This window comes from Penicillium robsamsonii (assembly GCF_028829455.1).
Source record: "Penicillium robsamsonii strain IBT 29466 chromosome Unknown utg000003l_segment0_segment0, whole genome shotgun sequence".
In the NCBI taxonomy this organism is placed as follows: Eukaryota; Fungi; Ascomycota; class Eurotiomycetes; order Eurotiales; family Aspergillaceae; genus Penicillium; species Penicillium robsamsonii.
Window position 1 is genome coordinate 2,815,551 of NW_026643221.1, and position 21,096 is coordinate 2,836,646.

The window sequence follows — 21,096 nt, forward strand, 5'->3', positions numbered from 1 at the left end:
GGCCTCTGATGGAGCAGCATGGTTGTATTTGTCGACCTCGACGATGCAATTGCGGATGGATCGGCATTTTTGGAGAAGCCATTCCCTTTGATGGTTGACCCCATCGCGTCGGGGCCGGCGGAACTACCCGCGTCGTCTACCCCGAATGAAATGACCGAGGAGACCCTAAACCCCAATCGAAATGGGTTTTCCGCGGCTTTGAGTTGTTATCCGTATGTCTTTGTCGACCGGGAAATAAGACCCAGATCCAGCTAACACGTCACCCTATAGTATCGTCAAAGAAATAGCTCGCGCCATCGACCTGAATACCCTGTACGCCCTCTCGAGTACATGTCGCCAGTTCCACCTGAACTTGGCACCCTTCCGCTACCAACTAGTGAAAGAGACTCTCCGATGCGAAAATGAATACATTGAAACCCTAGCAGAGATGCTAGACAGCGGCTCTGTCCTCCCAGACAGCGTCAAATCTGTCATACGACTACTAAGCCGCCCAAGCGGCGAGCATAGCCGCATGACCCGCGGGAAAGTGGCCAAATGCGCGCGTGACATGGTAGGCGAATGTCGACGCTGCGCCAAGGTTGTATGCAGAGTAAGCCAAATCCGCTCCTAACAAAGACCAAATCGCTAAACCCACTCTGCAGAACTGCACAATCAAACCCCCCTCCCAACCAGCCCTTAAAAACCGTATCCGTCGCCTCTGCGCACCCTGCGGAACTGCACCACTCTCTTCCCACCTCTCCTACTCAACACCAGATCCACATAACCCCGACCCGTGGGATGAGAATAGCGTCGCGGCAATTGCGTTCTCGCGCAACCCATGCAATTGCGAGGAAGCCGTCTGGCTATGCACGCAGTGTGGAATGACGCTGCGCAGTAATGACACGACGTACCGTCGTGTCTGGGCGTGGCGCACGCGCTACAGCACGTATCTCGGCGGAGGACTGGGTACTGGCATTGGTGAAGGGAGTCATGGCGTTAAGTGTGGACGTGGCGAGACCTGTCTTGCTGCGCAGGAGATTGAACTTGAGGTTGGCTGTGAGGCTGATGAGGGGTCTGGGTCTGACACTAGTAGTACTGAACAGAGTCCTACGGCTCCATCGTTTGGTCATGAAGGGGCTGGTGTCTCGACGGATAGCCATGACGGTGAGGAGCCCGGGTATTTCAGACAGGAGGTTATTGGGCTGGGTGGGGTTGTTAAGCATAAGTCTAAAAAGAGGGTTAATGTTGGTGCCTGTGTTGTTGAGTATGAGGATGAGAGGGAGACGGGGAATTATCTCGAGAGGGAGGAAAAGGGTCTGTATCGCGGTTGGTGTGGGTGGTGTTCTAGAGTGATTCCGGCGAAGAGCGAGCAGTCTTGATTGATTGTGCTTATTTGGACCGTCTGGTTTAGGGCTTTGCATATTGCATGTTGCATTTGATGCTCGGGTAAATTTTCTAGTCTTTGCGACTGATGCCACTGGCGAAGACGCTGGCCGTGCAATGACATACATGAGACATGACACGAATGATGCCCAAGTGGGATTGACGTCGGGAAGTCAAATTGGACAGGGATACTACGATAGGCTCGAGATAGCCTCAAATAAGCTATGAGAGTACGAATGACGGTCTCCGAAATCAAAATCCTTGTCAAGTTGATGCATATCGAGTCAAATCTGGCTAAAAAAAAACAAAGAACTCCTGCAATGATTCGCTCCCCAATGCAATCTTGGAAGCAAAAATCCATCAAGCATATACTGTCACATATAGATCATTCTGTCCAACAAACCGCCCCAGTAAAGTAAAAAGACAAGGTTGAAAGTGAATAAAAGCAAAAGAAAAAGGCAAAACAATATATAAGGTCTCAATGGGCAGCAATCGCTCTCCAGAGACCCTTCAGCTTCGACTGCTCTCGAGGAGGCGATTCCTCGCGCCTGTGTCGACGATGAGAGCGCACATCTCTTGACTCCCTGGAACGCCTGGAGGAGCCCTCAGGCTTTTTCTCCCTCTCCCTCTCCCCTTCTAGTCCCCGTTGGCGTTCCCTTTCGCGTTCGCGTTCGTTCTCACGCTCACGCTCCTTCTCCTTCTCTCTCTCCCGATCTCGATCCTTGCCCCTATCTCTCTCCTTCCTCTCCTCCCTAGATCGACCATGTTCAGCTGTCGATGAGCGTCGCAATCTTCTACTCTCAGTGCGCTCAACACGCTCGCTGCGAGGAGCCTCCTCTTCGCGCCGCGACCGTGATCCACTAGATCGACCACTAGATCGACCACTAGACTGTCGGTCTTCGTGCTCGTGACGGCTGCCACTGCTATGACTTGCCGATGACCGGCGCGGCGTTTCAACGGGCGGTGCAGCCTTGGTGGCATTCAGACGCAGCAAAGGCCCATTGGTATCCGATTTGCCTTCTGTCATGTATCGCAGGAAAGCACGAGGCTTGGGCGTCGGCACCGATGTTGATACCTGCTTTGATGAGGAGGTCCGGGTTGAGCGGGCTCGTTCGAGGGGTTGGCTCGAGGGATTGTCGGAGGTGTGGCGTTTGGATCTGGATTCGATCACTTCGGGCTCCATTTCTAGTTCCCTTGGCCTCTCCCTCTCCTTCTCCTTGGACAAGCTCTTCGTACGTTTCAGCTTTTCAGGGGCAGGAATACCGCTGCGCTCTCGCTCCTCGGCGAGAGCACGCTGCTTTCGTTGTATTTGGGATTTCTCGTCATGCTGGCGTCGGGCTTCTTCCAGTGCCTTCGCCCATCGGTTGGTGAAGATGCCTCGGTCGCTCTTCTGGCGCTCGAGTTGATCCCGGCGGCCTTCGGAAGAGGTCTTGGACTGCCGACGCTCTCCATCGACCCGACGCTCTCGCTCTCCCTCTATCGGCGAAGTGCGCTTTCTGCGGCGTCGGGAGCTGTGGCGGGCTGCTGCGGCTTCTGCGCTTTCATCGAGAGGCTCGGCGTCGATCATCTCCACCTCACGCGGGGCGTCTGCTGGGGATGGTACGAGCTCGTCAGGCGCCACTTCGTCGCTAGCGGGGACTGGGACTGGCTCGGGGGCGACTTCTGGTTCTGCTGGTGGGTCTTCGGCGGGGAGGTCTCTAGCAGCTTCTGGCTCAGGGGCTGGCTCCTCTGGCACTGGCTCATTAGCAGGCGCTTCATCTGGAATCTCCCTTGGTGCCTCAACAGACACAACTTCCGGCTCTGCTAAGGCTTCTGCTGGTGTCTCTTCCACTGGGGCAGCAGCAGGTTCAGGCTCAGCCGGGGGTTCCACAACAGGCTCAGCAGCAGGTTCAGCCACAGGCTCGGGAGTAGGCTCAGCAGCAGGTTCAGGCTCGACAGGAGCTTCAGCCACGGGCTCAGCAGCAGGTTCAGGCTCGGCAGGAGCTTCAGCCACGGGCTCAGCAGCAGGTTCAGCCACGGGCTCGGGAGTAGGCTCAGCAGCATGTTCAGGCTCGGCAGGAGCTTCAGGTTCTGCAGCAGGTTCAGGCTCAGCAGGAGCTTCAACCACGGGCTCAGCAGCAGGTTCAGCCACGGGCTCTGGAGTAGGCTCAGCCACGGGCTCGGGAGTAGACTCAGCAGCAGGTTCAAACTCGGCAGGAGCTTCAGGTTCTGCAGCAGGTTCAGGCTCAGCAGGAGCTTCAACCACGGGCTCAGCAGCAGGTTCAGCCACGGGCTCTGGAGTAGGCTCAGCCACGGGCTCGGGAGTAGGCTCAGTAGCAGGTTCAGGCTCGGCAGCAGGTTCAGTCACAGGCTCGGGAGTAGACTCAGCAGCAGGTTCAGGTTCAGCAGGAGCTTCAACCACGGGCTCTGGAGTAGGCTCAGCAGCAGGTTCAGGCTCGGCAGCAGGTTCAGGCTCGGCAGCAGGTTCAGTCACAGGCTCGGGAGTAGGCTCAGCAGCAGGTTCAGCCACGGGCTCGGGAGTAGGCTCAGCAGCAGATTCAGGCTCAGCAGGAGCCTCAACCACGGGCTCTGGAGTAGGCTCAGCAGCAGGTTCAGCCACGGGCTCGGGAGTAGACTCAGCAGCAGGTTCAGGTTCAGCAGGAGCTTCAACCACGGGCTCTGGAGTAGGCTCAGCAGCAGGTTCAGGCTCGGCAGCAGGTTCAGGCTCGGCAGCAGGTTCAGGCTCAGCAGCAGGTTCAGGCTCAGCAGCAGGTTCAGGCTCAGCAGCAGGTTCAGTCACAGGCTCGGGAGTAGGCTCAGCAGCAGGTTCAGCCACGGGCTCGGGAGTAGGCTCAGCAGCAGGTTCAGGTTCAGCAGGAGCTTCAACCACGGGCTCTGGAGTAGGCTCAGCAGCAGGTTCAGGTTCAGCAGGAGCTTCAGGCTCAACAGGAGCTGCCGCTTCTTCAGGACTCTCTGCTGGTGTCTCTTCAGGTGCTTCCTTGGCAGCGGGTTCCTCGGTTACCACCTCGGCGGGAACTTCAGCTTCCACCGGGGCTTCTTTGACTGGTTCGGGTTCAGTCTCTACAGCTTCCGCCTTGTCCTCCACAGCAGCTTCGGGTTCGGCAGCTTGTGTTTCCTCAGCTGGCGTAGCTTCCGGCTCTGGTTCCTTGACAGGTTCTTCGGGGGCCTTTTCTTCTTCAGCTGCTGTAGGTGGAGCAGGTTCAGGTTCTGCTACTGGTGCCTCTGGTGGTTCGGGTGTTACTTCAGGCTCCTGCGATACTTCGGCGGCTGCCTTGGCCTTCTTCTTCTTGTCCTTCTTCTTCTTAGCCTTAGCTGTCAACTTTTCCTCTGCCTCGGGCTCCTCTGCGGGCTGTTCGGGTGCTGCTGGCTCTTCCGGGGCTGGAGATTCAGGAGGATTATCCGCGGGCTTTTCAGGCTCAGTTTCAGGCTCTGGAGCTGGCGCTGGCTCTGACGCTGGTTCTGGTGTTGGCTCTGCCGCCGGCTCTGGTGTTGGCGCTAGCTCTGGTGCTGCATCGGCTGCTTTTCCGGCCTTGCCCTTTTTGTTCTTCTTTTTCTTAGCCTTGCCCGTTAGCTTTTCCTCCACCACTGGCTCTGGCTCTGCAGGTGTCTCCTCGGCCTTTGGCGCATCTTCCGCATTCTCTAGCGCGTCTTCGGCGGCCGCTTTAGCAGCAGCCTCTTTCTCGGCTGCTACGGCCTCGGGATCTACATCTAGATCAAAATCTGGAAAATCATCATCTAGATATTGTCAGCTTCGTGGGATTTAATGTAAGTTTGGATACTAACCATTGTTGCCGTTATCGCCTTCTTTTTTCGTGTCTCCGCCTGCTGGAGGATCTTTTGCATCTTCGGGGTTTGCATCTTCTTTAGGCTTTGATTCGTCTTCAGGTTTCGCACTGTCATCGGATGCTGCGCCTCCTTCGGGTTTAGATTCATCGTCAGGCTTGGAGTCGTCTTCGGGCTTTGCGTCCTCCTCAGGCTTTGATTCCTCAGGCTTTGCATCCTCTTCAGGCTTTGCTTCCTCAGACTTTGCTTCCTCCTCAGGCTTTGCGTCCTCTTCAGGCCTTGCTTCCTCAGACTTTGCTTCCTCCTCAGGCTTTGCTTCCTCCTCAGGCTTTACTTCCTCTTCAGGCTTTGCTTCCTCGTCAGGCTTTGCTTCCTCGTCGGGCTTTGCTTCCTCGTCGGACTTTGCTTCCTCTTCGGATTTTGCTTCGCCTTCGGGCGCTGCGCCGTCATCAGGTTTCGCATCCTCTGCGGGCTTCGCGTCTTCTACGACAGACTCCTTGGAAGCATCGTCGGGCTTCTCTGCGTCTGGCGCTGGCTCATCTTTGCCTTCTTCTTTGGCTTCTGGGGTAGCTTCTGCGGAATCTGAACATTGTATGTCAATATCAAGTAGAAAAAGTAGAACATGGATTCTTCGACGATAAACCTTATCATCGATAGAAACATCTACTTACCTGTAGGCTCAGCGACTGGATTGTCATCGCCACTTGGCTCGGCAGGGGGATCTTCAGAGGCAGGGTCCTTCTCCGGTTCGGCGGTGGGCTCTTTGTTGTCCTGGTTTTGGCCCTCGGTCAGATCGGTCGTTGAATAGGTGACAGGGTAAAATTGGAAAGATTTAGTCTCATAATCAAAGGTCGAATATTGACGTTGAACCGATTGATATGAGTACTGAGGGATTTCGGCATACTTGTAAGACATCCTCAACAGCGGCCGCCGCCGGGTCCGGGGCAGAGTCGACGAGGTCTTTCTTCTCGGGTTCAGGGGGTGGTGCAGAGCCGACGGGAGGGCGATTGTTATTGTTTTTATTGTTCTTGGACTTCTTCTTACTCTTACCGGCCATGATCCCGGGTCAATGACGTATCATATATCGAAGCCTGGGCGAGGCTGACTGGCGCGTGATGTGACGATAATCGGAACAATAGGAAAGTGACAAGCCGGCTTGTCGGGCTGGCTGCACGGAAAGAATGGGGCGGCAAGGGAAATCGAGGAACAAAAGATACAAAATATGGACAATTGAGAAGTGTGAGACTGGGTAGGGTACCTCCTGTATTAGAGTACTAAAAGGGAAAGGAAGGGTATGCTTGTTTCTCTGGTGACACAGAGGTCGCATTGGACAATCATGGTGAGGCAGCGTATAATAGTTCGTCTCCGATGCGGTCGGATGGGACGACAACAAAGTGCATTACGGTCTTTGGGCCCTGAACGTCACCAATGAACTACCCAATGGAGCCGATTGTCATTGGGCCACGTCGGTCATCGGGTCTCCATCTCCAGGGCCGATATGAGGTTTAATGAGGTCCGCTGCTTGTTTAGGGCCGGGTGAGAGCAGCACGAACCCCACCTGCAGGAATAGCTGCAGCACCAAGCAGTAAATGGCGAGATGGGATTGGGGATTGGGGGGCACATCGGTCAAGATAGGAAAGGTAGTGCTGTAGGAGTATGGAGTAACTGGGTCTGTTGAAGTGGGGTGGATGCCGCGAATGAATTGGATTGAATTGGATTGACTTAGTTTTTTTTTGTATTGGTTTGCTTTTGGGCCTGAATATTACACGTAGACACACATAGATGATAATAGAAATGAATTGGCCCAAGGGAACTCCGCAGGTGTACACAAAGCCACGAAGGCAATGTTTCACTAGGGAAATCAATGGCGAGGCAAAAGTAATGCAGGCCCATTTCTGCCCAACGTCCGCCGGTAAAGGCGGCAAATAGGATGCAGGTGTACACCGCGGGTGGGGAGACCAGGGTATTGACCTCGAAAGGGATTCGGTGCTAGGGGCAAATTTTTGGACTTCTAGCAAAAATTTGCATCATTGAATCAAACTGGAACGGTGAAATGGGGTGGTTGGGAACGAAGTTGGAGCGGATGGAGTCGTGGATAGTCGAATCTCCACTTTCGACACCAGACACGACACCGACACTTCAGAGTCAATCGCCCGACAATTTTCTGTGATACTCAACAGTAAGGGAGTCAGCAGTTGGAATGGTGATGTAATATGCAGTTAAACACCGTGGACTGCATCAACTGTACGAAGTACGGAGTAAAAGGGAGAGGGATGGCGGAACACGGAGTTCCTTTGGGTCAGGTGATATTGCACATGGGACTTGGACATCAATTTCTCCCTCTGCTATATTCGAATATTCCCATATTTCCATTCCACCTATAACCAGTACGGAGTACAGCCGATCATTATGTGATCTTCGCGTCAATACCAACCACTCCCAGACCAACACGTCCGCTAATTCCTGCTCCCCGAACGGAGTACACTAACAGACCCCACGGTTATCTGACCGATGTGTCGTCTTACAATGGCTTCGTCACTAGGATCCTCTTCTTTCAGAGTGGCGTATGTATTCAATTCGACCTAATGTACCTAAGGGTATAGATAGGTACAAAAGCCAACACTCGAGTCTAAAAAGAGCTGCATGCATACCCTGGCCGCTTTTCTCTTTTCTAGCGAATCATCTCGGCAGTGACTTTCCGTGCCATTCCAGATCTGTTGTACTTCCTGATACAAGTCCTCGGCCAAGTCACTAGATGGGGTTGTCTATCTACCCAACTCCATGCAGCGGGCCGAGCATCCATGCCGTGTTGCGCGTTGTTAGCAAATGGCGACCCTCGAGGTGAATCCATCGCATTTGTAAGTATGATTGGTGGGTAAGTTTCTATTCTCAGAATTGGGCCAGGATTATTGAGTTCTTTTATGAATACGTTGGACTCCTATACTCTTGGACTGTAGATGGGCATAAAGATCGCTCCTTAATTTTTGCCAAGCTATTCTTTTGTCATCCATGCATTTGGGAAGGAATACGCCGATCGGAGAGGAGAGGTCTCGAGGGTAATAAACTTTCATTCGATGTCTTATATTTGAGATTGTAACTAGCGAATGGATAGGTCGTTTAAGTATAACTTAGTAGAGATATTGCCGGCATCGGACCTTAAGAGAGTGATCCGTGTGAGAAAAAGAAAAGAAAAATCTACCATTGGAGTTCTCTGGTTGGCAATGGGAAAGCAATCGCGAATATCGCTTAAAAAGTACATACATTGTCCACGGGTAGACCCTACTAACTCCAGCACATAAACCCCTCTACTCCGTTATCCCGCCGGTGATCTCCCCTCACGGATGCATCGAATGTTCGCCAGAAGTGCTGGCTAGTCAAGGACATGGCGTGATGAAGCTCTGATTGGCTGCCTTGCTTTTCTTTTCATGCAGGTGAATTAACACATGCAGTCTTACTCAGATCTATATCCTTTTCTATACATACTCCGTACGAAGTAGAGATTGAGGGGCATCTATGTATATAGGTAAGGAGCAACATTGCTAGCCTCATTATACGCACTCAATTGGCCTCGATGAGTAAAGGCCCTGCTCTCTCGACTAAAAGATGCCCTTAGTATATAGCTAGGCCAAGATAATATGCACGATAACACAAGTACGTGAGACCTATACGTATCAGCTTGGCGTATGCAATTACCAGGACACGGGTTGAATACTCCTCGGAAAAGCGTACTTCTCAAAATTCTAAGGGAGGCGTCCCATAAGATAGAAGCTTTGCATCACATTTTTTTTCACTATATGCATCTATACTTTGCGGTCAATAACAATGAGCGGGAAAAGCTCTAAAAGATACCAAAAAGACATGATAAGACCGCATAAGCGGCCGACTATTCTTGTAAGTGATTACGTCGCACAGATAGATATGTATGCGTATGTACCCGAGAACAGTCAATTTGGACATTCTGGCGGGACAGACATCAATGGACTTGGGCGTTAGATATTTTGGGATTGAGCGACCAAGAATGGAATTAGCTTAGGTAAGGCTGCTTGACTCCGCATATCAAGAGAGCATACAGGCATTTTTGATGCTGGTAGGGCATATATTCGATGGAGCCCTTCTGCGTGAGTACCTTCTACTGGTAGACAATATATGGACATAATAGTAGCCTGGTGTGGGCAGATTTTAGACTTATGGCATGGATCTCACTTCACAATGGGTATCATTTTTGGCATTAGACATATCTGGATCCGGAAGGAAACAGCCAGTTTGAGAAAAGATAGACAAGAAAAACATAAAAGGGCCGGAGAGCGGCTCAACATGAACGAAGAGACAGGATCAGGTATGAATATTTTGTTTTGGTGAGACGTATGTGCAAAGCAGAGACAGATCGTTACTGACACCAATTGTATAGTATGCCAGACCCTTAGCTCTCTAACAATCAATGTAAAAATAAGCTCCAACGCCGGAGATATAATGCAACTTGGTCATGTGGAGCAGAAACAACTCATGCCCGCATGCGCGCGTCCATGGTCTTTCTCCACTTTGGGCCATTGACTCTCATCAGGAAGATGACGGAGCTGCTTGCGAAACTGACAAGACCGAGGATGGTGAAGAGCCACCCATTACCGATAGCGCCGATTATCGGAGCAGTGACGACAGAACCGATACAGGAGAAGATATTTCGCATGAAGTTGTTGAGAGCTACACCTTCCGAGGACCTTTTCGGCATGAATTCTGTGAGCATGGTGGTTACCATACTGAAAATGAGCATGGAGCCCATACCAAAGAAGAAATTGGCAATCATCTGTCGGATCAGAGTTAGCGGGTAGTACTGGTGTACATATCCTGGGGACTATATTGAGAGTTGACATACCGGGACAAGCCAGAAAACTCCCTTCTCCGCCGCCCAACCATACCAGATCAGGGCTGCCGGGTACATAAAGGCACCAAGCCATGCATTCTCACGCATTCGGTCTTCTGGTCGTAGTACCAGTCTACCTTTCTCGTCGTATCGATTCGCCTTCTTCGCCTCCCGTTGCATGATGGTGTCCATCCATTTGCCTCCAAAGATACTGGTCACCATGTATCCCAGCGAGTTTGGGATGTACAGCAAACCAACGATGATGGTGGAGAAGTTGTATGGCGCCTCTCCAAAGGTATGCTCAACACTGATGTTGAGGACATAGAGGGAACCGAAGGCGATACTGGCATAGTACACAGTGAGAAGGACGGGAATGAATCGAAGGTAGAGAATGATTTTGAGTGGATCAATGAAGATGATCTTCATCGTCTTGAGCCACCTTGCGGTGGACCGAACAACATGCTGCGACGAGACTCGACTCAACGGGCGGTTTATAGCTGGGTCTTCGTCGTCCTCAAGTTCAGCTAGCACAGGCTTTTGCACCATCAACGTCTCGGGAAGGGCGAACAGGATAAAGATGAGAGTGAGAGCACCAAATGCCGAGAGGAACCACATGGTGCTCCGCCATCCCCAGCGCTGAGCTAGGAGACCACCGATAATGGGTGCAAACAAGGGTCCACACAGCGGACCTAGATAGAAGATACCCATGGCCCGTCCTCGCTCCCTGGATTCCCAGATATCGGCGATGGTGCCAGCTCCAACGGCCTGGACAGAAGCAGCAGCGCCACCACTCAACATTCGCATTACAATCAGCATTGCGATAGAGTTCGAGACAGCGCAAAGACAGTTGAAGACCACAAAGAGAGTAAACGAAGCCAGGTAGACAGTCCGTCGTCCAAGTCGCTCGCTGAATGACGACCACCATAATGGGAATATCGACATGGCCAGCATGTACAATGCGATTGACAGATTAGTGATCGTGGTTGTCGTATGTAACTCCTTGGTTACTTGTGATAGCGAAGCTGATAGCAGATGAATTAGAGATGATCAGATGTATACCAAGTTTGTGATTGGGGACTCACGGAGAAAGATGGCACTGCCCATTGGTGCCGTGGCTCCGGCAAGAGCGACAACAAATGTGATGAACCATTTCATTTTGCGAGAGTATGTCTTCGGATTTTCAACCTCTGCCACCAATGCCAACTGACTGAACAAGCCTCTGCGCTTGAGTCGGGCGACCCTAATGGGAGGACCAAGCTCGGTCAACTGGCGCTCTAGGGGTGGGGGATTCTCAGGGTCATGTTCTTCGTCGGTGGTATTGCTGGAGGCACCCGATAGGGAGTGGGTATCATTATCAATCTCTGACTTTGTATCGGCTGTGATTGTCGGATGTTCTCTGCTCTCTGGGGATGCGACGATGCCGTCTGTCTCAGATTGGCCGTGCATATTGGAAGTATGTGATGATAAAGCCAATTTGACAAATTGGGTATAAAATAACTCTAATAACCCTGAATCCAAAAGAATAGGGCACACAAAGCTTTACAAGAGTCAAGTCAAGTGTTTGAATAGAAAACAGGATGCCCTGAAGGTAACCACCTGGGTACCTTCCTTGCAAAGAGCGTCGATCTATCCCCTGATATACTGATCTGCAACTATGCTGTATCGGAATGTATTGGATATATCGAATGTCTTGGTTGTACCAGGAAGTGTCAAAGCGATGGAAAATTTCAGGCAATTGGAGAATTCAAAAGTTTTTCGTCCGACAAGCACCGACAGCGACCGAGTGTAACTGAAAATATCAACCTCTTGGGCAGAACCTCAAGCCCGGATAAATATCCGACATATCAACGCTAGTGCACGTTCAATCCTATAAAGATATAAGCGGGCCTATAGAGCCAGTCATCGTTGAGTGTGAATGTGCCGGTCTTCCGTCGGCAAGCCTGATGGCGGCCTATTCCGAGGTTATAGACTCCTCTAGATGTTCTATCATAGAACATAGAACATATCGAAAATTTTTAATCATGGTATCAGCAAGTATTTGACAGCTGCAATAGACTTGTAGGGTTATCTTAGCTTTTATAGCTAAGAATTTACCCCTTCTTCCCCGGATGTTACCTTGGCGAACTGTCTCAAGAAAGACCCCAGAGTCCTCTATCAGGTCCACCTATCAGGTGTTCCAGCTACCGATATACCACACTGTGGTAGGTGGTAGTGGGACTGCGGCGATTGTACTGACAGATCCAGTGTGGTGGTAGACTTGACAATTATATCTGTCTTGACAATAGTGTAATTCGAACAATCCAGAAACATCTTTATTTATACGCCACCTGATCATGCCCTCAACTCAAGTGGACCTCACTGCAAGGAGGTGATTAATAAGCCCGGTAGATCTGGAATGGATCCCCGTGAACATGGCATAAAGACGGTGAACTTGACTGCATCCATTTCGAATAATTAACCACCACGTGAACCCCATATCAAGGAAAGCAATATAACCATCCCAATGGCCAACATCAACCCAAAGGCCATACAGGCCCACCTCGCCCAATACAAGGGCGACAAATACGTCGATGGCTGGGCTTCCCTCTGGGACAAGGGCGATAATCTGCCCTGGGACCGGGGATTCCCCAATCCCGCCCTGGAAGACACCCTTGTCAAGCAGCGCCCAACAATTGGCGCGCCTGTCGTAACCGATGCACAGGGCCAGTCGTACAGGCGGAAGGCTCTCGTTCCCGGCTGCGGACGAGGTGTGGATGTCCTCTTACTGGCAAGTTTTGGCTACGATGCCTATGGTCTCGAGTATAGCGCAGCTGCGGTTGAGGCTTGCAAGAAGGAGGAGAACGATAATGCCAATTGGTATCGCGTCCGGGATGAGACTATCGGCGCGGGAAAGGTTACTTGGATTCAAGGGGACTTTTTTGATGATGCTTGGTTGCAGAAGATTGGTGTCCCGTTGAATGGATTTGATATTATCTATGATTACACGGTATGGATTCCTTTTTGTTTCTAGTGTTTCTGCTTGTCTGTCTACGTTGTGAAATTCATCGCAATGTGGAAATACAGACACGTGATGTGACAACATGAATGCTGTATCTGAATTTGTCTATATCTCAAGTTTCTATGTTCACTGTTCTCACGCTAACTATCATGCAGTTCTTCTGTGCTCTGGACCCGTCAATGCGACCCAAATGGGCGCTCCGACAAACCCAGCTTCTGGCCTCTTCGCCAACGGGCAACTTGATCTGCCTCGAGTTCCCCCGTCACAAGGATCCCCAAGCCACAGGGCCCCCATTTGCTTCCCCGTCAGAAGCGTACGTGGCACACCTGAGCCACCCCGGTGAAGAGGTACCCTACGACGCCAAGGGTGTCGTTAAGCACGAACCTCTGCGGGCGCCGAGCAAAGCCGGCCTGGAAAGAGTGGCATATTGGACGCCAGAGCGCACGCACGAGGTAGGTCAGGGCGAGAACGGGGTGATTCATGACCGAGTCTCGATCTGGCGTCGTCGTAACTAGATCTGCCGAAAAGCTAAAAAGCACCTAGCAAAAAAAACCCTAGACAAAAATAGATCTGCAATTGCACAATTTGGCCTTGACTGGAAAGGTCGAGGCAGAAATGAGCTTGCGTTGATCTGAGTAGCCTAGGACTTCTTCACAAGGGCATTGTAGTGTTCGCCGAGTCCGTAGGTGTGACGGTAGTAAGCGAGCCAGATAACGCGTTTGCGCTTCTCCTCCTCGTCCAAGCTGTCGCTGTCACCGGACTCGATTTTCTCCATCCGCCCATCCTTCTGTACAATGTTGATTTCCACACCGTATGCTCGGGCAATCGCCTGCAGCTCCAACTGTCCTCCCCACTCGGCAGTCAGCTTGATCTTCCGAGTATATGACTCTAGGGGCTCTTCCATGAATGCCTCAAAGTCCTCTTTATGTTCCATAATAAAATCTGCCGTCACAGCTCGAACAGCTCGGTAACCGTCGTGTTGTGGAGAGGCGACTGTGTCGATGCGTGATTGTGTCGAGGGCTGGAGGACGATTCGGCTTGGGTCCGGCCGCAAGCCGAGTCCGGACTCGTCCAGCTGTTTGGCGACTGCTGAGTAAAGACAGTGCCCATCTGGAGTCACTTCGACTTCCTTCAGGCCCAGTTTCTTGAATACAGCATCCATTACCTCCTGCTCATTGCCTCTGTAGTTTGTTTGCGTCGCAGCTTCTTCTGCTGCGGCCGCTGATTGGGCGGCTTGCTCAGCTGCACGCCGCGCGAGGCGGGCTTTTTGGCGATTTGGCTTTTTGGAGTTGGGTGCAGAGGAAGACTCCGGGGTGGGTTCGGCTGTTGGTTCTGCTTCTTGTGGCTTCTCGGTGGGTTGGGCTTGTTTCGAATCTTCGTCCTCTGCTGGTTGATCATCTTCCAGACTGAGGTCTTCGAGCCCTTCAGCCGGGTCTCCATTTAATTGTGCAACCTCAGCCTGCTGTTTCTCAGACAGATCGCGCTGCAATCGTTCGCATTCATCGTTGACTCCTTTGCGGGTTTTCTTGGTGGCGGACTTTTTCTTTTGCGTGATCCGCCCTTGGAGATCTTTTTGCTCTTTGCGGTGTTTTGACAGAAGGTCCTCCATCGTGAAATAACGAGGCGAAAACGAAAATCAACAATCTATTGTAATGGAGGTATATACTATGAACGAAAACAGCCAAAACACCACCTGGGCAGAGACCCCGCAAAACCCTGACAATACAGCCCTATGTTGAGCCTTAAAGAGGACTAGTGCATATTCTTCGGTGCAAAGATATTCCAGATCCGTGTGCCTCGGCTGGGCTATCAAGTAATCTCAGCCTCGGGTATGAGGTGCAACGGGGAGAGCTACGAGGGATGTAACAAAGGCAGCTTCTTAAAAGTATTTGAACTTTCTGGTGTATCAAGTCTAAATCACAATTTTACAATGGATTCCGCAAGTCTTTTCAATGTCAAGGTTAGATCGTTGTGTACTCTACCTCTCTCCGACCATTCTAACACGCCCGCAGGGTAAAGTAGTGCTGGTCACCGGTGGAGCCAAAGGCATCGGTCGCATGATCTCAGAGGGCTATGTCGCAAACGGTGCCACCGTCTACATTTCATCCCGTGATGCAAAGGCATGCGAGCAAGCAGCCAAGGAGCTCAACGCCCTGGGCAAGGGCAAAGCCCACGCCATTCCAGCCAATTTCTATAAGCTTGAGGACGTGAAGAAGCTGGCTGAGGAATTGAGCAAGCGCGAAGGCAGTAAGGCTTCACATCAAATAGACAATTATATCATTTCTAACAACATGTCTTCTTTTTCTAGAGCTCCACGTCCTCGTCAACAACTCCGGATCGAACTGGGGCGCTCCCTATGATGAATACCCCTCCGAGGCCTTCACACGAGTCCTTACCCTCAACCTCCACCGAGTCTTCGACCTGACCCAGCTCGTCACACCTCTCCTGGAGAAGGCGGCTACATCGGAGGATCCTTCTCGCATTATCAATATTGGTAGCATTGATGGACTCCGTGTTCCCTCGCTCGAGACATTCGCATACAGTTCCAGCAAGGCCGGTTTGCACCACTTGAGCCGGGTTCTTGCCAACCATCTAGGCAAGCGAAACGTAACGTAAGTATATCTGCTGTGCCTCGTTTTTATTTGATATATGGGAGACTGATTCGGTTTGCAGCTCTAATACCTTGGCTTGTGGTCCTTTCGAAAGTAAGATGATGGCCGCTACCCTAGAGTCCTTCGGTGATGTTATTAGGGCCGGTGTGCCTCTGGGTCGCATTGGAACCCCACAGGATGTGGCCGGGGCTTGCTTGTTCTTGAGTAGCCGTGCAGGTGCATTTGTGAACGGCGCGACGATCACAGTCGACGGTGGAAGCGCCATCTCCGCCAAGTTGTGAGCATTTGAATGAATAGTGTTGCTTTGGGTATGGTCTATAAATAGTTGTATCAGCACAAGCATTATTTATTTCCCTTTGTTAGATGGAACTAGAAGCGGGACAGAATCCCCCACATTCCAATAAATGGCTGGTTGCCATATTGGTCCAGGCCGCAAGCAGACTTATTTTGAGTCATCCTCGGACTACTTGTAGAAAAGATATGCTGTATTTATATTTGTTTTTTCTATTTTTCATACATCGCATCTCCGGGCCTTCGAATTGTTTCTAAAGTTGTTATCTCAGGGCTTATCAGCTCTGGAGCGGCAACATAAGTGGAGCGGCGACATCATCAATGTGAATGCCGTCATTCCCTTTCCACCTTGGCCAGGTTCATAACATCTTGCTGCATCAATTTCTCTACCACTACCATCTGACATCTATTTCAAAGCTTCAACCTATCACTTGAATCCGAGACTTTCTTAACCATCGGACAAAGATCCCCTGACTTTTCTGATCAGATCGCGAGTACCATTGGAGTACAAATTGCCCAGGTCATCATACTATATCAGGCCCATTGGAGAGCCTGTACTCGCCGCTTTAAGTTTATTGACTACCGGGAATAGTCGGTGTGGACGCATCCTTGCGTAACGCACAATTCAATTTCAGATTGTGCCCTCTCTTCTTCTTCCGCCACACAGATCATGAGCTCGCCAGATGGGCGTACACGTTCTGGTTCCAGCTCCAACGACCCTTTCTCTAATCCAGACGTCTACTATGGCAAGGAGGATAATCTAAATGCACTCAAGTCGAGAAGACGTGCATTCTCAGTGGTAAGCAGCCATCACGCTTGGGCGGTACCCCGCGGTAGAAGGCACAGCAAGCTTATTTTTGACTGGGATCTTACAGGGCCTGAGCGACTACAGCCGCGAAGACATCAATCAATTCTTTGGAACCTTGCCATCTCGACGCGGCAGTCATGGTATGCTTATTACAAATATGTTGGATATGGGCTCAGTGCAAGAGCTGACAGCAATGGAACAGATGAGGCATCAGGACAACCTCGGAAATTCCTTATCGAGGTGGACGAGACTCTTGCAGCTCTATTGAAGCAGGAGGATACGGATCAGAATATGCAGATCACCATCGAGGACTTGGGACCTAAGGTATGCTTGATGGTGTTAAACACTAAGGACGACTGCTAATCGTTGTAGGTAATCTCGGTCGGGACTGCAGCATCATCTGGACATAAACGAGTTGATGTACGGGGCACATACATGCTCTCCAACCTCCTCCAAGAACTTACAATTGCCAAAGACTACGGTCGCAAGCACATTGTCCTTGATGAAGCACGACTGAGCGAAAATCCAGTAGCGCGGCTCTCTCGTCTGATCAAGAACTCCTTTTGGAAGGCCCTCACAAGGCGTATCGATGGCTCCAACATTGAAGTAGCAGGTCGAGACCCTAAGGATTGGACTGCGGATCCGCGGCCTCGTATCTATATCCCGCCGGGTGCTCCAGCGCAGTTCGAATACTATGAGCGGATTGCGAAAGAACACCCCGAGCTGCGCCTTGATGTGCAGATGCTACCGGCTGTAATCACACCCGATTATGTGATGGAACTCAACGACAAGCCTGGCCTCCTTGCACTGGCGATGGAGGAGAAGCTCAACGAAACGACGATGAAGACTGACCTAGTCGGCGTGCCGTTCGTGGTGCCGGGTGGTCGTTTCAACGAGCTGTACGGCTGGGATAGCTACATGGAGTCTTTGGGACTGCTCGTCAGCGATCGTGTTGATCTCGCCAAGGGCATGGTAATCAATTTCTGTTTCGAGATCAAGCACTACGGCAAGATCCTCAACGCAAATCGATCTTACTACCTCACTCGCTCGCAGCCGCCCTTCCTAACCGACATGGCACTGCGTGTTTATGAAAGAATCAAAACCGAGCCCGATTCAAAGGAGTTCCTACGCAATGCTGTTCTCGCTGCCATCAAGGAGTATAACAGCGTCTGGGTGGCCGCGCCTCGCCTCGATCCAGTGTCTGGTCTGTCAAGGTATCGCCCCGAAGGCTGGGGCGTTCCCCCAGAGACTGAGCCCTCTCACTTCGTGCACATTCTCAACCCATACGCCAAGAAGCACGGAATGGCCTTCGATGAATTTGTCAAGGCATACAACTCTAGGGCTATAGCCGAGCCCAAACTCGATGAGTACTTCATGCATGACCGAGCCGTCCGCGAGTCCGGCCACGACACCAGCTACCGCTTGGAGGGCGTGTGTGGAAACCTCGCTACAGTCGACCTCAACTCCCTGCTGTACAAATATGAAGTCGACATCGCACGGATCATCCGTGTTCACTTCAACGACAAGCTCCCCATCCCAGCAGAGTTCCGCACACCCCAAACCCAGAACATCGAGACCGAGTCCTCTGCAGTCTGGGACCGGCGTGCGCGCAAGCGCAAGCAGCGCATGGACCAGCTCCTCTGGAACCCTGAGAAGGGCATGTACTTCGACTACGACACAGTCAAGAAGGAGCGTACAGAATACGAAACCGCTACGACCTTCTGGGCAATGTGGGCTGGTCTCGCGTCCCCTGCGCAAGCAGCTGTAATGGTCGAAAAGGCCCTGCCCCGCTTCGAGGCGTTCGGCGGCTTGGTCTCTGGAACTGAAGAGTCGCGGGGCGCGGTGGGCTTAGAGCGTCCCAACCGACAGTGGGATTACCCATATGGCTGGGCACCGCAGCAGATGCTTGCCTGGACAGCCTTCCTCCGCTACGGCTACCAGGAGGATGCGGAGCGGTTGGCGTACAAGTGGGTTTATATGATCACCAAGGCGTTTGTCGACTTCAACGGCGTTGTCGTGGAGAAGTATGATGTCACTCGTCCTATTGATCCGCACCGGGTCGACGCCGAGTATGGCAATCAGGGCACGGACTTCAAGGGCGCTCCGCGTGAAGGGTATGTTCTCGCTCTTTTCCCAAATGTGGATAACTTGGATGCTAATTCGATTACAGATTCGGCTGGGTGAATGCCAGTTATGTTTACGGGCTGGAGATTCTCAATGCCCACATGAGACGCTCGTTGGGAACTATCACTCCCTATGAGACCTACCATAAGGCAGTCGTTGCTCAGGACGCATATTGATTGAATTTTATGTTGCTGCTACAGTCAAGATTATTGCACAGGATGTGTGGTCGTGAGCAGTGAGGACGAGAAAAGAAAATGCATGGTAGAAGTGAGCAAGATATTGGATTATGGACATCAGGCAGTGTTTACTGTCTAGCGTTGGTTTTTCGGTTACAATTTGACTCTCAGTCTTTTCCCCTTTGCTAAAAGAATATCGTTAAAATAAGCAAGAATGGACGCCAACTTGTATCCTCGTATATGCCGGCAGATGTATGCTTCGTGCATGCTATGGTCTATGATATGAGAACCCTGCACAGTGGAAGTGATGACCCCGCCAAAGGAGCTTGACTGGCTGGGGTAAACCCCAGAACCACAACCCGAACCAGATCGAAAATAAGCCGGTGGATGCCTCGGCAGAGCAACACGTCCCCGACCGAGAAAACACCGTCAGAGATCCCGAAGGCGTCATGGTAGTGCTCTCCGCAGGAGATCGATAATATGACGGGTGGGGGGTTCCCTTGTTTTCCCGAGGTTGTTCTCGTGGCCTCTTGTGGCTGAGGAACTGGGGTATGGGTGTATGCACTTGTTTTGAGGTCATCTAGCATTCTTTTTGTTCGAGTATTTGTTTAGGTATGTGGGCGGTGTTCCAAGGTTGTCTCGTTAAGCATGTCTAAGGTTATCTGATATCCAATATTCATCCATGGAACTTTCCAAAGTTGAAAGCACGCGATTCGGATTATAAGAAGTACGGAGTACGGTACCAGGATGTTTGTATCTTACACAGAATTCAAAGATACCTTGTTTCATGTTCATATGTTCCAGACTATATTTTTATTATATACTCCGTAGTTGATCTAGCCTTATCGGCGCTGCGTGCGGTTAGTTTCCCAGGTTGGCAAGAGCTCAGTTGTGCCGAGGTCCAACTTGTAGGGCGGTTTTGAGTCATTTTTTCTTCGATCACCAGGGTGGATCTCTTGCTATTGGATAGATGCATGTGCAGGTCATTTGGAAGTGTCATTACTTCCGGTCTGATTTCGTGTAGGTGCTGGGATGTGGTAGTATATGTATCCGCATAGATGGACAGCGTACAATATAGTGAAGATTACCGAGAGAAGTGTGCAGCTTGTTTCGATTACAACTGAGAGCTACGTCTATGCGTATAGCATAGCATTAGTAGATAGAAAAACACAAGACATAAACCCCGAAAATCCCCGAATAAATTACATTATGGTAGAAACGCCTAATGCAAGGATCTCAAGGATTTGCCTGGTGGAGACCGGTCGAATACCGGGGCATGACAGAACGGCAAAGATGACCCAGGCACACATTGTTTCTGAACAGTGTTTCTCTCCGAAATGACAATGACTTTCCGAATTGGTTAGACTGCAGCATATATACGGAGTGGTAGGTATGCATTACGTAGATTTTGTAGTCTATTTGAGACTATTCCTAGCTGATGAACCTCCGAACGTGATGCACGTGAAAATTACCGTACGGGATATCTCGTATTGCCACAGTAATGGCATGTGTTCTTAGACGTCATCCAGTTAGTTCTATTCAACGAACATTAAACATCTCACATCAACTTGAACAATCAAAGAAAAAGAAGAGGGAAAAACACCTGGAATGAAATTCTCTCTACATTCCAGTGAGATGCCGATTATTGTGACACCAATGAAACATTTGGCGAAGTCAGCAGTGGCAAAGGGGTGTCCCATTAGACCGAGGATCATCAGAGCCTGGATCCTCTGTTCCGAGATCAGTTGTACCCGCCTTCCGCCTTTCGGAACGCTTTGCCCGTGCATTGGTCGAACCTGAGTGAGTCTGAATGAGAAGAGCCCTGTAGTACCTAGGCATTGGAGGTGGCTCCCGGTGAGCCGAGCGTTTACCGACTGTGACGCATTTGAATGTTTAATAAGTACCCCGGCTTTCTCTGGCTTGTGATCGGATTCTTCTTTTTATTATAGCTTCGCTTTTCCTCCCTTGCCTCTATATCCTTTTCTTTCTTCTATACTGGGACTAGCATTGAACAGACGTGACACTTCCTGCACGCCTGAATATACTATCTGACTATATTTGTCCCTTTTTCTGTATTATATCAA

At 50.9% G+C, this 21,096-nt stretch overlaps 7 protein-coding genes across 7 annotated transcripts; 4 read left to right on the plus strand and 3 right to left on the minus strand.

The window, feature by feature from the left end:
* Positions 1 to 18: 18 nt before the first annotated feature.
* Positions 19 to 1,358, plus strand: N7447_005784 (uncharacterized protein; the record flags this gene model as incomplete). Its single annotated transcript, XM_057230046.1, has 3 exons — positions 19 to 212; positions 271 to 589; positions 642 to 1,358. 3 exons carry the CDS (start codon positions 19 to 21, stop codon positions 1,356 to 1,358), a joined length of 1,230 nt encoding a protein of 409 aa, XP_057085136.1.
* A 482-nt stretch (positions 1,359 to 1,840) lies between these two features.
* Positions 1,841 to 6,202, minus strand: N7447_005785 (PE repeat family protein; the record flags this gene model as incomplete). The annotated part of the gene is made up of 4 exons (XM_057230047.1): positions 1,841 to 5,097; positions 5,146 to 5,727; positions 5,817 to 5,916; positions 6,050 to 6,202. The coding sequence occupies 4 exons, from the start codon at positions 6,200 to 6,202 to the stop codon at positions 1,841 to 1,843; spliced, it is 4,092 nt and encodes a 1,363-aa protein (XP_057085137.1).
* A 3,444-nt stretch (positions 6,203 to 9,646) lies between these two features.
* Positions 9,647 to 11,449, minus strand: N7447_005786 (MFS transporter; the record flags this gene model as incomplete). The annotated part of the gene is made up of 3 exons (XM_057230048.1): positions 9,647 to 9,946; positions 10,016 to 11,025; positions 11,086 to 11,449. The coding sequence occupies 3 exons, from the start codon at positions 11,447 to 11,449 to the stop codon at positions 9,647 to 9,649; spliced, it is 1,674 nt and encodes a 557-aa protein (XP_057085138.1).
* Positions 11,450 to 12,506: 1,057 nt separating this feature from the next.
* On the plus strand, positions 12,507 to 13,516 carry N7447_005787 (putative thiol methyltransferase; the record flags this gene model as incomplete). The annotated part of the gene is made up of 2 exons (XM_057230049.1): positions 12,507 to 12,989; positions 13,157 to 13,516. 2 exons carry the CDS (start codon positions 12,507 to 12,509, stop codon positions 13,514 to 13,516), a joined length of 843 nt encoding a protein of 280 aa, XP_057085139.1.
* A 125-nt stretch (positions 13,517 to 13,641) lies between these two features.
* N7447_005788 (deubiquitinase OTU2) lies at positions 13,642 to 14,610 on the minus strand (the record flags this gene model as incomplete). Its single annotated transcript, XM_057230050.1, has 1 exon — positions 13,642 to 14,610. The coding sequence occupies one exon, from the start codon at positions 14,608 to 14,610 to the stop codon at positions 13,642 to 13,644; it is 969 nt and encodes a 322-aa protein (XP_057085140.1).
* Positions 14,611 to 14,931: 321 nt separating this feature from the next.
* N7447_005789 (short chain dehydrogenase/reductase family) lies at positions 14,932 to 15,894 on the plus strand (the record flags this gene model as incomplete). Its single annotated transcript, XM_057230051.1, has 4 exons — positions 14,932 to 14,961; positions 15,014 to 15,248; positions 15,310 to 15,613; positions 15,675 to 15,894. The coding sequence occupies 4 exons, from the start codon at positions 14,932 to 14,934 to the stop codon at positions 15,892 to 15,894; spliced, it is 789 nt and encodes a 262-aa protein (XP_057085141.1).
* A 680-nt stretch (positions 15,895 to 16,574) lies between these two features.
* Positions 16,575 to 19,029, plus strand: N7447_005790 (alpha,alpha-trehalase; the record flags this gene model as incomplete). The annotated part of the gene is made up of 5 exons (XM_057230052.1): positions 16,575 to 16,703; positions 16,780 to 16,852; positions 16,915 to 17,036; positions 17,085 to 18,826; positions 18,883 to 19,029. 5 exons carry the CDS (start codon positions 16,575 to 16,577, stop codon positions 19,010 to 19,012), a joined length of 2,196 nt encoding a protein of 731 aa, XP_057085142.1. The 3' UTR covers positions 19,013 to 19,029.
* Positions 19,030 to 21,096: the final 2,067 nt, after the last annotated feature.